The sequence below is a fragment of the Artemia sp. Qi Xiang Cuo genome, chromosome 13 (genome assembly GCF_049724085.1).
Source record: "Artemia sp. Qi Xiang Cuo chromosome 13, ASM4972408v1, whole genome shotgun sequence".
Classification (NCBI taxonomy): Eukaryota; Metazoa; Arthropoda; class Branchiopoda; order Anostraca; family Artemiidae; genus Artemia; species Artemia sp. Qi Xiang Cuo.
Genome location: NC_142806.1, coordinates 58,104,289 through 58,119,869, shown reverse-complemented (window position 1 = coordinate 58,119,869; position 15,581 = coordinate 58,104,289). Strand labels below are relative to the sequence as shown.

Below are 15,581 nucleotides of genomic sequence, written 5' to 3'. Positions count from 1 at the left end.
CACGTAACTTTTGATGGGTAGCACTAAACTTGATGAAAGTTATATATTTGAAATCAGAATTGAAATATGATTCTTTTGATGTATCTATTGGTATTAAAAACCCGTTTTCTAGAGTTTCGGTTACTATTGAGCCGGGTCGCTCCTTACTTACAGTTCGTTACCACGAACTGTTTGATAGGGCTTCTTATTCAAATAATGTGTTGCTTGTGAAAGAATAGTAATCATAGGTGACTAGTAACGTTAGCCTGGAATATTTTAGGAAACCGTAGGAGCAAACCATGCTGTGAAATTCCAGCCTGTAATTTCCAGGCTGGAAAATTAAAAATCAGAATAGAAAGTAAAAAAAAAAAAAAAAAAAAAAAAAAAAAAAACAAGGAGACTGAGCTGTAGAGCTCTCTTATACTGAATTCCTAATCTAGCAACTATACTTTACTTTCTTGTTTCCCAAGCGTTCACAAACAACCCTTGGGTAAAGCAGGACGTCTAAATCCTCGCTGAATTTAAATTCCTATAAGATTTTTTCAAGCACTAATGTTTAGAAATTATATCAATTGTTTTTATATATTCAAATTATGATAATCTTTAAATTATTTTTGGGTCCTTGCTACAGCACTCTTGCTACGTTGATAATGTTTACCCCGTTTGGTATTAGAGCTGATACTGAGAGTGAAGAAAATGTAGAAGGACTCTGAAAAAAGCTCAGATTATTTTCTTAGCTCACTTTAAAAAAAAACAACAATTTTTAAATACATTGTCTCGATCTTTCTTTAAATAATAGGGGATTAATCAAACAGTTCGTGGTAACGAACTGTAAGTAAGGAGCGAACCGGCTCAATGGTAACCGAAACTGTAGAAAACGGAATTTTGATACCAATAGATACATCAAAAGAATCAGATTTTAATGTTGATTTCAAATATATAAGTTTCATCAAGTTTAGTCTTACCTATCATTGTTTTTTTTCCAGGGGTGATCGTATCGACCCAGTGGTCCTAGAATATCGTGGGAGGACTCATTCGAACGGAAATTAAAAGTTCTAGTGCCCTTTTTAAATGACCAAGGAGGGCAACTAGGCCCCCTCCCACGCTCATTTTTTCCAAAGTCACCTGATCAAAGCCTCGTGGGAACTATTTCGTTCAGCATGGTCGAAAATATGGTAACTATATCTTTTAAAATTTCTTAATCCCCCGAAGTACGTAAGGGTAGGGCTGAAAACTATGAACTTTATCCAATGTTAACGTGTAGTATTGGTTATTGGGAAGTATACAGACGTTCTCAGGGTGGAGTTTTTCTGTTAGTGGGGGGGGGAGTGGGTCGGGGGTTATGTGGGAGGATCTTACCATGAAGGAAATTTTCATGGGAGAAGGGACATTGCCATGAAGGGGGCGCCGGATTTCCCAGCATTATTTAAAAAAATATCAGAAATTATATATATAAAAAAACAAGTTTTTTAACTGAAAGTAAGGAGCAACATCATAACTTAAAACAACAGAAAACACAACGTATATGATTGGGTTCATCTCCTAGTCAATACCTTGCTCTTTAAGCCAAAGATTATTTAGTACTTTCATAAGAGCTATTTATTCTAATTAACGGTATTTGTGATTAAGGGGTCATTTTTAAAGAATTGGAACAAAATTCGAACTTTAGCTTAAAGAGCAAGGTATTGACTAGGGGGCGAACCCTCTAATATACGTATTAAAAATATAAGGATATAGAGGTTCGTTACGTAAGTTAATTCGTAAGTTACGTATATTTATTACTAATAAAAACGTTCGTAAATAAAATTAAACAAGTTTCGAGAAAGCCATTTAACCAAACAAAAGTAAAATTAACATGCAAATTTTGTTTTAATTATTTATGTAGGGTGAGCCAATATCAAAACATTTATTAATTAAAAAACATTCAAAAATTAAATTAAAAAAACAAGTTTTTTTTAACTGAAAGTAGGAGCGACATTAAAAATTAAAAAGAACAGAAATTACTACGTACATTAAAGGGGCTATTCCCTCTATAATACCATGTACTTTATGCTAAAGTTTGACTTTTTCACAACTCTATTTTTTTTTTAAACAATGAAAAAATTTAGCTTAAAGAGCGAGGCGTTGAGGAGGGGACAGTCCCTTTCATATACGGGATAATTTCTGTTCGTTTTAAGTTTTAATGTCGTTCCTTACTTTCTGTTAAAAAAACTTGTTTTTTTTATTTAAATTCCCAAACAAGGACAACCCGAGGATCTTTTCTGGCGTACTCGCTTTCCAAAATCTAGATTTTTGAAACATCATACATGTGAAGCACAAATTCCACGTTTTTTTCTTTAAAATTAAATAAAAAAAACAAGTTTTTTAACTGAAAGTAAGGAGAGACACTAAAACTTAAAACGAACAGAAATTATTCCGTATATAAAAGGGACTATCCCCTCCTCAATGCCTCGCTCTTTACGCTAAAGTGTTTTACTGTTTTAAAAAATATAGCTGGGAGAAAGATTCGAACTTTAGCGTAGAGAGCGAGGCGTTGAGGAGGGGACAGCCCCTTTAATATACGGAATAATTTCTGTTCGTTTTATATTTTAATGTCGCTCCTTACTTTCAGCTAAAAAAACTTGTTTTTTATTTCATTTCTGAACGTTTTTGAATTAATTCAGGTTTTGATTTTGGCTCACCGTACATGAATAATTAAAACAAAATTTGCATAATATTTTTTTTTGGCTAAATGGCTCTATCAAAATTTTGATCGGACGATTTTGAGAAAAAGGCGTGGAGGAGGGGGCCTATTTGCCCTCGAATTTTTTGGTTACTTAAAAACGGCACTAGAGCTTTTAATTCTATTCACGGACGTTTTATCAATAATAAAAATACGTAACTTACGAAAGAACTTCTATATTCGTATATTAGGGAGGTTCGCCCCCTAGTCAATACCTAGCTCTTTACGCTAAAGTTAGTATTTTGTTCTATTTCTTTAAAAATGACACCTTAATCAAAAGGCCGTTTAATTAGAACAAATAGATCTTATGAAAGTATTGTACCATGATATATTTAAAATACAAGATTCTTTCCTTCTAAAGATGATTCGGGCAGAAATTAAACGTCCCCTAATTGAGTTCAAATACCGCTTCCAAGAGTCTAAATTCTTAATCAGCAAAAAGAGAAATCGCATTCTAGCTTCAGTCAAACAACGACGCTAGTCGTTCGAATTTCGCTAAGATAATTAGTAGCAGAAAAAATGCTATGCACAATATTTCCAAGGAAGTTTAAATGGCAAAAAACCGTGTGAATGCTTGAATCATCAAAAACATTTAAAAGAATTCATCGGACGAAAGATTTACATCCTTGGTCCTCTTGGGCCAATGGCGAGCAGTCCTCATGTCGCAGGACTGAAAACCTATGTTTTGGTAGTGGGGTAGATGTGCTTTTTAATTTGAATCGTAAGCCAGATTTGAAACGATTAGTAAATCAGACCTAGAGAGATTCAGACGAAATTATTATATTCTGGTCACCGTTATTGTCATTGAAGTGACCCGTTGCTGTGCAACTAAGCATGTAAGTTCAATAAATCTATTGTCTTTTTTATCTGTGTTTATTTCATTTATATGTCTGCGTCTAGCCCAATAATAGGTGATTAGTTCGTAAGTCTCCAAGGTAAATGCTCCCAAAGGAATCTGATCTCTAGATAGCTCGAGAAAGAAGAGGCCACATTTTTTCATCCCTACAAACACCCAAAGTTGTTATCGCCACAGCTTAGAAAAATGTTTCTAACCCCTGTTAGCCTATAAGAATTCGTATCTCTTAAATCAGATCTGATCGTGCTGTGGAAACAAAGCTCTGAGACGTCAAAACTTGTAGTTCAATGAATCTTAATTACTCATAACTTTTGATGGATTAAATTAAATTAAATAATTCAAAGATATTCAAAATCAGCGTTAAAATACAATTCGATTAATATGTGTTTTGGAGGAATTACAGCATCCGGTTCGATTATAAGGAATTATAATAGGGAAATAAACCTAGGCCATTCATATCTGATTTATTGAGATAGTCAAGTTTTGTTTTAGATTAATAAGAATACGTTTGATCCAAATACTAATTTTTCTATCACCACCAATGCCAATATTTATTCAATGGTTCAAATGGCGCGGTCTGTAGGATATAAACCTTAAGCGTAAAACCTTAGGTAAAAACCTTAAGCGTAAAGTGCAAGGTATTGACTTGGCGGCGAACCCCCTCATATACGTAATAATTTCTATTCGTTTTAAGTTTTGATGTTGCTCCTTACTATCAGTTGAAAAGACTTTTTTTTTATTTAATTTCTGATTGTTTTTTAAATAATGCGGGGAAATCCGGGGCCCCTTTCATTGCAATTCCCCTTCCCCTATGAAAGTTTCTTTCATGGAATAATCTTCCCGCGTAACCCCCGACCCCCCCCCCAATACCAAAAAATCCCCCCCCCCTGAAAACGTCTATACAACTCCCAATAATCAATACTATATGTAAACATTGGGCAAAGTTCATAACTTGCAGCCCTTCCCCCGGGAACTATGGGGGATTAAGTCATCCTCAACGACGTATATATTATGTGTATATATAGACCATGCTGAACAAAATCGATATCTCAAAATTTTGATCGGGTGACTTCGGGAAAAAAATGAGAGTGGGAAGGAGCCTAGGTGCCCTCCATTGTTTTGGTTACTTAAAAAGGGAACAAGGACTTTTAATTTCCGTTCGAAAGAGCCTTCCTGCATATTCTAGGACCACTGGGTCGATACGATCACCCCTGGGGGAAAAAGCAAACAGATAAACGTGCATCCGTGATCTTTCTTCTGGCAAAAAATACAAAACTCCACATTTTCGCAGATAGAAGCTTGAAACCTCTACAGTTGATTTTTCTGATACGCTGAATCTGATGATTTGATTTTCATTAAGGTTCTATGCCTTTTGGGGTTTTTTCCCTTTTTTTCGAAAATAAGGCAAAGTTTCTCAGGCTCGTAACTTTTGATGTGTAAAACTAGACTTGATTAAACTTATATATTGGAATCGACATAACACTCTGATTCTTGTGATGTATCTATTGCTATTAAAATTCCGTTTTTTAGAGCTTCGGTTACTATTGAGCCGGGTCGCTCCTTACGCGACAACCCAAAGTCAATCCAATCTTTCATCCTCTAATTCTATGACTATCTATATCAGTCCTGCCCAAGGAATGTAAGAATTATCTATGGATGGATGATAGATAGACTTATCTATCAACAAATGAAATGACATCATTTTTATACAATCCTAAAAAGGGCTCATTTCAGATTTGCCTCTCAATTACTCGGACTACCTGTCTTGGCTTTTTTCTACAATTAAATAAAAAAACAGGTTTTTTAAACTGAAAGTAAGGAGCGACATTAAAACTTAAAACGAACAGAAATTATTCCGTACATGAAAGGGGCTCTCCCCTCCTCAACGCTTCGCTATTTACGCTAAAGCTTTTTATTGTTTTAAAAAATAAAGTTGTGAGACAGAGTCAAACTTTAGCGTAAAGAGCGAGGTGTTGAGGAGGGGACATCCCCTTTCATATACGGAATAATTTCTGTTCGTTTTGAGTTCTAATGTAGCTCCTTATTTTCAGTTTAAAAAATTCTTTCTTTTATTTAATTTCTGATCGTTTTTAGTTAATGCAGCTTTTATTTTGGATCACCGTCATTGAATAAGTGAAAAAAAAAAATTGCATAAAAATTTTACTCTTCTTTTGCTAAATGGCTGTCTCTAAATTTGGTCCTGACGTAATTTACAAATTAACTTACGTAACGAACTTCTATATTTGTATATTTTCTTCTGGCAAAAAATACAAAGTTGCAGATTTTTGCAGATATGAGCTTGAAACCTATGAAATAAGGTTTTCTGATACGCTGAATCTGACGGTGTGATTTTCATTAAAATTCTTTCACTTGTGGGGGATGTTTCCCCCCTCTTTAAAAAATCAGGTAAATTTTCTCAGGCTCGTAGCCTTTAATGAGTAATACTAAACTTAATAAAAATTTATATATTTAGAATCAGCATTATAAGCCCATTATTTTGATACATTTATTTACATCAAAATTCCGTTTTTAAAAGTTTCGATTTCTATTGAGCCGTATCGCTTGTTTTTTTTATTGTTTTTTTTTTATATTACGTATATGTTATTACGTATATGAGGGGGTTCTCCCCTTAGTCAATACCACGCTCTTTACGTTAAAAGTTAAAAAAATGTTTAATTCACAAGCCCCTGAATCACAAAGGCCGTTTAATTAGAATAGATAACTCTTTTGAAAGCACTAAAAAAAACTGTAGCGTAAAGAGCGAGGTATTGACTTGGGGGAGAAACCCTCATATACGCAATAGTTTCTGTTCATTTTAAGTTCTAATGTTGTTTGTTACTTTCAGTTGAAAAAACTTGTTTTTTTTAAATTTAATTTCTGATCGTTTTTTTAAATAATGCTTCATAGAAATGTCCCTTGCCCCAAAGAAACATCCACCACGGAAATATTCTACCGAGTAACCCTATCCTCCAGCCCCCCCCCCCCCCACCAGAAAAAATCCTTCCTGAAAATGTCTGTATACTTCCCAATAGCCAATACAATTTGTAAGCAATGGGCAAAGTTCATAACTTGCAGCCCTTCCCCTGGGAACTGTGGGGGATTAAGTCATCCTCAAAGACATATTTATTAGATTTTTGACTATGCTGAACAAAATGGCTATCTCAACATTTTGATCAGGTGATTTTGAGAAAAAAATGAGCATGGGAGTGGGCCTAGTTGCCCTCCAATTTTTTGGTCACTTAAAAAGAGAACTAGAACTTTTAATTTCCGTTCGAATGAGCCCTCCCATGATATTCTAGGATTACTGGGTCGATACAATCACCCCTGAAAAAAAAAAAAAAAAAAACGACAAATAAACAAACAAATAAACACGCATCCGTGATCTTTCTTCTGGTAAAAATGGAAAATTCCACATTTTTGTAGATAGGAGCTTGAAACCTCTACAGCAGGGTTCTCTGATACGCTGAATATGATAGTGTGATTTTCATTAAGGTTCTATGACTTTTAGGGTGTCTTTCCCCCTTTTTTCGAAAATCAGCCAAATTTTCTCAGGCGCTTAACTTTTGATGGGCATAATTAAACTTGATGAAACTTATATATTTGAAATCAGCATTAAAATTTGATTCTTATGTTGTATCTATTGGTATCAAAATTCCGTTTTTTAGAGTTTCGGTTACCATTGAGCCGGGCCGCTCCTTAATAACAGTTCGTTACCACGAACTATTTGATTACCCACGTCTTGATGCCTAAAGTAAAATACTTGATTTTAGTTCAAGTATGTTGAATTAATATGACTATTTAAATTAAAGGATGTTGAAGCATAGTTGATTTTGAATTGAAAATCAATTATTTTGCAGTAGGCATCAAGACATCGCTAATTGTAGAAAAGCCAAGACAGATAGTCCGAGTAATTGAGAGGCAAATGTAAATGAGCCCTTTTTAGGATTGTATACAAATGATGTCATTTCTTTTGTTGATAGATAAGTCAATCTATCATCAACAAGTAATTTATAGCTAAAAAACTTCTCAATTATATTAATTTACAATATATTTCTTTGAATATAATTTCCGAAACATATTTTCTTTAACTAGTCATATTCTGTTTCCTCCCGTGAACCAATTTGTAAATAATATTGCTACTATCAATTTGATGTTATGACAATGAAAACCTAACCTAGAAAATTCTTGAGATCACCACCAAAATCGACATAGTCACGCAAATTGTCTTATGGAATTTTCAATAAAAAGGTACTCATTTAGATTAATTTCCAACATATTTGAGGGAAAATATTTTGATATTTATTTCCATTAATTAATAATTCTATTATCATTTAGAATGAATTGATTGTTTACATTATCGCATGAACAAATCTTCCAAAATGTCAGCAGCAAGAATTAACAGTGGTGACGATTTTGGTTATAAATTATATCTTTGACTTTTACTATTTAGATTGTTATTATTTTATAAGTTTCTATAAAACAAAAGAATAAATAATTGTAGCAAAAGAGGCTGCATACTATGCATCAAAATTATTCGCATATTTTCTAAGTTTGATTAGTCATTACACCGTATAATATTTGATTAGACATATATTTATACTTATTTTAGCTCCATGAAAACTAGGGCCTCTGGGGAGCCTGCAACTCCCTTCAGCCTTAGGTCGCTTAAGAAATATTTTAAATTATACCAAGAAAGTTATATATGCCTACCTTAATGGTATTTTGATTATTCATTCATGTTTGTGACTGTTTCCCCCATTTGTTCATCGTTTGTATTTTTTACTACGAATTTATGTTTTTTAGATTTATTTTAAATAAACTATAGTTTCTGTTTTATATGTTTTGAAGAGGAGAGTCAGCGCTTCCGTTCTATCTGTCTTCAAATTTATATAACGGAAGATGTGGGACTTACTTTTTCTGTTCTTTTTTAGTCCAAAATGGAATTTTTTACGGAGCACGGCAATTACTAATTTAATACTAATTACTAATACTAATTTTAATACTAATTATTAATTTAATTACTAATTTGATAGAGAATTTCATATTTTATTTAATGAAGATACACACTTACAACTTTCTGCAAGCAACTGATTTCCTGTCGCAGGAAAATAGTCATAGGCAAATACGTCCCAAGTCGATTAAGACCTTCTTTGACTTCGTGTGGAACAAAGTGTCTTGGACATCTAACTTGAAGATCTTCAACGACTTGAAGTGCAGACTCTTTTCGAGACGCTTCTTCTCCTCCTACACTCGTTTCTTTTGGCTGGACACTAGGAATTGTGTCAAGGATATACTTTGCAAAGTTCATTTGGTTTCTAAGGGCAGATATTAATTAAAAGGTGTTAAAAATGATAGACTGGTTTTTACAAAAATTTTTTGCAAATTACTTAAAAATATCTTATGACTTTAAGTATTTTTAGGAGCTACGACTTTAAGTGCAGACTCTTTTCGAGACACTTCTTCCATCCTATACCCCTTTCTTTTGGCTGCACACTAGGAAACGTGTCAAGGATATACTGTACAACATTCATTTGATATCTAAGGATAGATATTAATTAAAAGGTGTTAAAAATAATACACTGGTTTTTGCAAAAATTTTCTGCAAATTACTTAAAAACATCTTATGATTTTAAGTATTTTTAGGAGCTACGACTTTAAGTGCAGACTCTTTTCGAGAAACTTCTTCTCCTCCTATACTCCTTTCTCTTCGCTGGGCACTAGGAAGTGTGTCAGGGATATACTGTACAACATTTATTTGGTATCTACTACTACTACTACTACTAACAACTCACCGCAGCACCAAGCCGCCTGAGGCCAACACAGCTACGCACGCTCCTTCTCCACCCCAATCTGTTCAAAGCCTCCCTTTTTACACCCGCCCACGAAGTTCCCATTTCCTTTCAATCTTTCTTTATGACGTCCTCCCAGCCCAGACGGGGACGACCTGCTTTTCGTTTAGCCCTAGATGGTTGGCCGAAAAGAACAATCTTCGACAATCTGTCATCCTTCATCCGCACAACGTGTCCTAACCACCTCAACCTTTCTTTCATTATAGCCCTAGAGAGCGGTATTGAACAAACATTTTTCGTATAGCCTATTGTTTGAAATACGGTCAGTCAGTCGGGTACCCAGAACAATCCTTAAGCAGTTTCTCTGGAAAACATCTAGCAAATCTTCATCCGCTTTTCGGAGCGTCCATATTTCAGAGCCATATTTGACCACTGTTATCACTGTAGCTTCTAATATTCTAATCTTGGTTTGCAGACTTATCTTCCTATTCTTCCAGACTTTTTTTAACTGTGAAAAAACACCCTGAGCCTTGGCTATTCTATTTTTAACATCTTCACTGCTCCCACTATCTCTACTAATAATACTACCAACGTAGGTGAAGCTGCCCACCTAATTAATCTTTTCAGTACCAAGCGTCACTTTTTCATCTTCACTTATTCCTAGCCTCAGTGATTTAGTCTTCTTAACATACTTTTGAGAATGTATACGAGTACCTTGTACTCACAAAACCTCTAAAAGTTCATTTATGTTGGACTCAACTCTTTTTACAATCCTTCAATCCGTGATAGAATCTAATTTCATGGATCTTTTTCCTCCTCCGTTTGTTGTGCAGCCTCCTATTGTCGTTCTCCTATTTCTTAAGGCAACGTCCATAAAAACAATCCATATAAAGGGGGATAGAACACAACCCTGCTTAGCTCCTGATTTAATACAAAACCAGCTGCTAACCTCATTTCCTACCTTAACCACAGCAGTGTTATTCTTGTACATAGCACTAATCACTTTAATGTATTTGCCTGGTATACCATACAAGGATAAAACCTTTATTAAAGCTCTTCTATCAACAGAATCGAACGCTTGCTCATAATCTATAAAAGTGAGGACCAAAGGTGTTTGAAAACTCAGGCACTTCTCAATTATTAGCCTAAGAGTGAAAATTTGGTCGAAAATTGGTATCTAATGATAGATATTAATCAAAAGGTATTAAAAATGATACACTGGTTCTTATAAACATTTTGTGCAAATTACTTAAAAACATCTTATGACTTTAAGTATTTTAGGGATAACTTTGACATATTTCTAGTATCCTTATGTTTCTTTATTTGAGACCACTTAAACCGTCTGTTTCTTTTTACCAACATTCATCCAGGTGATTTAATAGGCACGAACTACGCAGAGTACACGTAGGCAAATAGTGTCTTTTGGTAGTGGGTAGTACTTTTTGGTCCAGGATAAACTAAGTTGTGTTTTCAGGCGCCGGGTCTGCAGCGTGTTATGAGCGGGTTCGACAAAAATCGTTTTCAGGTTCTCCGTGTTTAACCCAGCCAAATTTTATAGCGTTTTTATCTTGCGAGTTTACAGCGTGTTGGACATGGGCTCTTCAAAATTGTAACACACCAGAATAGCATGATTCAACACAGGATCTGAAACGATCTAAACTCGTGTTGAACACGGCACTCAAAACAATAATCTGCGCAACAAGTGTCAAACTCCGTGTTGGATGTGGGTGGCCTGACAATGGGGCTCTACCTAACAGAGTTTCTGTGTCAAAGTCATCAGTCGATTCCTATAAGCGAAGGCTTAGAGATACTAAAATCTAGCTGTTGAAATCGGAAAATTACTAGCGGTACAGTGGGTGTTTATGATCTTCCAAGTAGCCTATAATACGGTATAAAAAAATGGCCCTATTTTATAGTCAACACATGTTTAACAAGACAGGTTCATTATTTAGCTTCACATAACTTCAGATCTTCACAACACTGTAAGATCTAGCTTCAATATAAAAATATTAATAAAATATTAAGGAAATTAAAAATTTTTCATAACTGAACTAAAGAAATATAACATAAGTAAAACTATTTAGTTCCATAACTGCTGGATTTTGTCTGCTTTGCTAAGTGTTCAAATTTTTGTTGTTGTAAGGCTTCGCATTAAGTATTAAGCGTTTACTTTATTTAAAATTCTGTTTTGATTGTATTTTTTATTAATAATATTATTATTTATCTTTTTAATCATCTTTAAATCATGCCAATTTTGAAAGACCGTTTGTTCAGATTTATATATGATCTATTTTATCTTTAAGAACAAAAATTATTTGTATGTTTGCTACGTAGCTCAGTGAAAGAGCTTTTTCTAAATGAAACACTTGCAATTACCCAATAGCTACATTCATAAATTCTTTCAGCAAAGAACTGGCAAACATTATTTTAACGAGAAGGGGGTCAAAGAGGGACTATTCCACCATAAATACGAAATAATTTCAATTTGTTTTAATTATAAATAGTGATATCTACTTTCATTAAAAAAAAAAAAATTTCTATATTTTAAGTCTCGGTCTGTTTTGAACCAGCGTTGTTCACCAAAATCTTTTCAAGCTACTATAAAAATATTTTTCCATCTCTACTCGAGGGGGGGGGGGTAAAGGTATGAAACTTAATATTAGGGATCCAAGAATTCACTAACTCCAAAGATATTCTTCAATTGATGCTCTATTTACTTCATTTGCTTTTCCAGTATGTTTATTAAGTAGCCCGGCAAAAAAAACTGGTCTCCCATTGATTTATTCATTTCATTCCAGGATATTATAATGATGAGGATGACTGGTGAGGATCTGGTATTGCAATATCAATATTTTATTTTCAAAACATATTCATGTCTTGAGAAAATCCAGTCCTAACCCATTTTTATTAAACACCTTTACTTAACTTCAGTTAGAAGATCAAAAGATGAAATCTTCCATGCAAAAACCAACATACATAAAATTCATCATCAATTCATCTATACATAAAATTCATCAAATATAAGTGGCTGTGGCTAATGGTTGATTAACAGAAAGGGAGATGTGGCCTCGGCATTAAGTTCTGTAATCAAGATTTATCACAGTACGGATCATTAGACCTGCTTGAGGATGATATATAACAAGATGAATTTTATGACTTGACAAACTTACCTGACACAAAACAAAGTAAATTAAAAAAAAAAGACTAAAAGATTCATCTCCAAATGCAGTAAGAAGTAAAAAGAATTATACCTTGTTATGTACAAAGATTGAATTTATTTAATACTAATAAGGAAGGCGTGGGACATTCATGATTTCTTTGCTATTTTTAAGTCTACGTTTGTTGTTAAATTTGATATTTAATTAATTGATTTTAATTTATTGATATTTTAATAATTTAATTTAATTTAATTAATTAAAATATTAATTTAATTAATTTTTTAAATTAATTATTTAATTAATTATTAAAATTAAAATTAATTAATTTAATAATTAATGTATTAATTTTTAATTAATAAAATATTTAATTTAATTAATTAAAATTTAATTAATTAAAATTTAATTTAAAATAATTTAATTTAATATAATGATATTTAATTTATTTTACTTATCAGCTTTTTACTAAATCAAAATTATATCAAATAAAATATAGTATTAAAAGAAGCTCATTCTGTACCACAAACTCTCTAATTACAGACTAATATAAAAATAACACTTACGTAATATCAGCATTTGGATGCAAGCCAAGTACTTCTGGCGAATCCTGAGCAGGTAGTGAAGTAATGTGTTCCATGCACCCTGCAGTTGTTCTACCCTGGATGCCTTGAGGCGCGGTGTAACCTTTATGGAATTCAAAGCCAGGTTTTACGAGCCTATCACCAAACCAAAGCTGAGTGAAGGTCATGAGGAGCCTTTTATCGAAGTCGTCTGTCACCCTTCCGCCGTATTGAACCTCCCCGAGCATAAAACAAATATTCTGCCACGATATACCCTGATACAAAAGTAATTAAAAATATTTACTTGACCCAAATTCGGTTTGGGGCAAAAAAGATCGTAATAATAACACTAAAAGCCCAGTGTTTGGGTAAAAATAAGTGAAGTGCTAACACTATAAGGTTATAGAAGCATTTACCTGTAGGGGGCGTCAAATTACCAAGAGTTAAAGTTAATTTCAGGTAGCCGATAGGTTTCTATTTGAAATGTTGTTTTAATATTATGGTTCAGAAACATTCATAAATCTAGTAAGTGTGATCTAATTTCGTGAGTATGATCTTCTTTTTGATCAAACAGTTCGTGGTAATGAACTGTAAGTAACGAGCGACCCGGCTCAATGGTAACCGAAACTGTAGAAAACGGAATTTTGATACCAATAGGTACATCAAAAGAATAAGATTTTATTGCTGATTTCAAATATATAAGTTTCATCAAGTTTAGTCATACCTATCAAAAGGTCGCTCTTTACGCTAAAGTTTTTCATTGTTTAAAAAAAAAAAAGAGTTGTGAGAAGAGGCGTTGAGGAGGGGATAGCCCCTTTCATATACAGAATAATTTCTGTTCGTTTTAAGTTTTAACGTCGTTCCTTACTTTCAGTTAAAAATACTTGTTTTTTTTTTGTTTAATATCGGAAAGGCCAATGAGTAGTGCTGAGGTGTGTGAGCTAAATATATGTTAAGTTATAATTTTCTTAGTCTGCAGTCTGGACCAGTTAGTGTGAATACATTGATTTTCCTTTGTTAAAACATTCTTACTGTGTTTTGGATACTGGCAGGTGGAGAAAGGGCTAAACCCGGACCCACATAAAAAAAAATCAATAAAAAATAAACTATATACAAACATTTAGTTTTGGAAATTTATTTACATTTATTATAAGAGAAAGAATAAAGTTTTTCTTTATGATTTTATATTGGAATTATTTAATTGAGAAGTATTTGCTGGATTTCTATTATTGAATTCTCTGACCAAATCTTCAAACTAACCTTGAGTAACATAGCTTCATTTAAACTAAGAACATCTGTCCCTCTTTGTCTTTTATCCCTCACTCCCCCCTCTCTCTCATTCCCTCCTCTCTCTCTCTCTCTTGTCGTTGAGCTGTTTTCTATACATGTGTGCAGAAATTTTGTATCTTTTGAAATTTTCCTTGGTTTAAATAGTATTGCAAAAGTTGCCAAATATTACTCAATTTTTTTTGTTTACTTTTGTCATCAAGAAAAGGAGGAAAGATAGGAATGAATGTCTACCACGAGTTCCTGTTTGTAAAACGAAACAAAAACAGTTAAAGAAACTTTAAAAAGTAAGCTAATTTAAAAAAAAAAACATCGCCGTTTGTATGAATGTTGTCTATGACAAAACTATTGTATACATATCAGCAGGGGCAGATCCAGGTTTTTTTTAGGGGGGGTCAAAATAGGTTGATCCGATAAACTTGCATTAGGAGTAAGTTTAGTTAACGCCAACTTGGGTTAATTAAGTAAATTACATTACTTTAGACTACGCTAGCGGGGGGGGGGGCCTGGTCCCCTGGATCCCCCACTGCATATCAGGTGTTTTCCAAGGGGGTAAAAGTATATGGAAAATAAACAAGTTGTTTAGACCTATTTGTTTCCCTTAGATTTTATTTTCTATTTCTAGAGGTTTTTTTCTATTTTATTCTTTTTCGGAACAAGTATTTTTGTAATATCATTTTTTATTTCCTGGTCAAAGAATTTGTTCTTTTAATCAATAATCCCTTTATGATTACATGAAAACAAGTAGATTGAGACAGCATCTAGATTGCATTGGATTACACTGAAAAACGAGTTGTGGGCAGTATATTTTATATTTAAAAAAAATCGCACAAAGGTATGAGTCAGAAGCCTTCTGACAGCTTCATAAAATATTACGCTCAAAAGATAATGACGTGAGGGGGTGAGGAGGAAGTCTTATTAACGTAGTTGCGAGTCAGCAGCATTCTTTCCAACGCTGAGGTAAGGTAATAAAATTAGAAGATTAATTGACAGATCTTACTGTTAGCAACAACAGCAAAACTATTGAGTCATTAACAAAGATAGTTAGCAATTTTTAATAGTAAATAGGAATTGAAAAAGGAAATGAACTGCTTCCTTTGTCTATTAAATAAAATAAAAAAACATGATTTTTCAACCGAAAGTAAGGAACCAAATTAAAACTTGAAATGAACAGAAACTACTCTTTATAAGATTGGGGCTGCCCCCTCCTCAAACCCTCACTCTTTACACTAA

At 33.4% G+C, this 15,581-nt stretch overlaps 1 protein-coding gene across 1 annotated transcript in view; it reads right to left on the bottom strand.

The window, feature by feature from the left end:
* The window catches only part of Dhc1 (dynein axonemal heavy chain 1), a 432,221-nt gene that overhangs the window by 65,534 nt on the left and 351,106 nt on the right, over positions 1–15,581 (bottom strand). Inside the window, exons 44-45 of the mRNA XM_089098586.1 lie at positions 13,065–13,336; positions 8,629–8,872 (exon numbers count right to left, since the gene is read on the bottom strand). Coding sequence (XP_088954712.1) covers positions 8,629–8,872; positions 13,065–13,336 — 516 coding nt within the window. The remainder of the gene's footprint in view (positions 1–8,628; positions 8,873–13,064; positions 13,337–15,581) is intronic.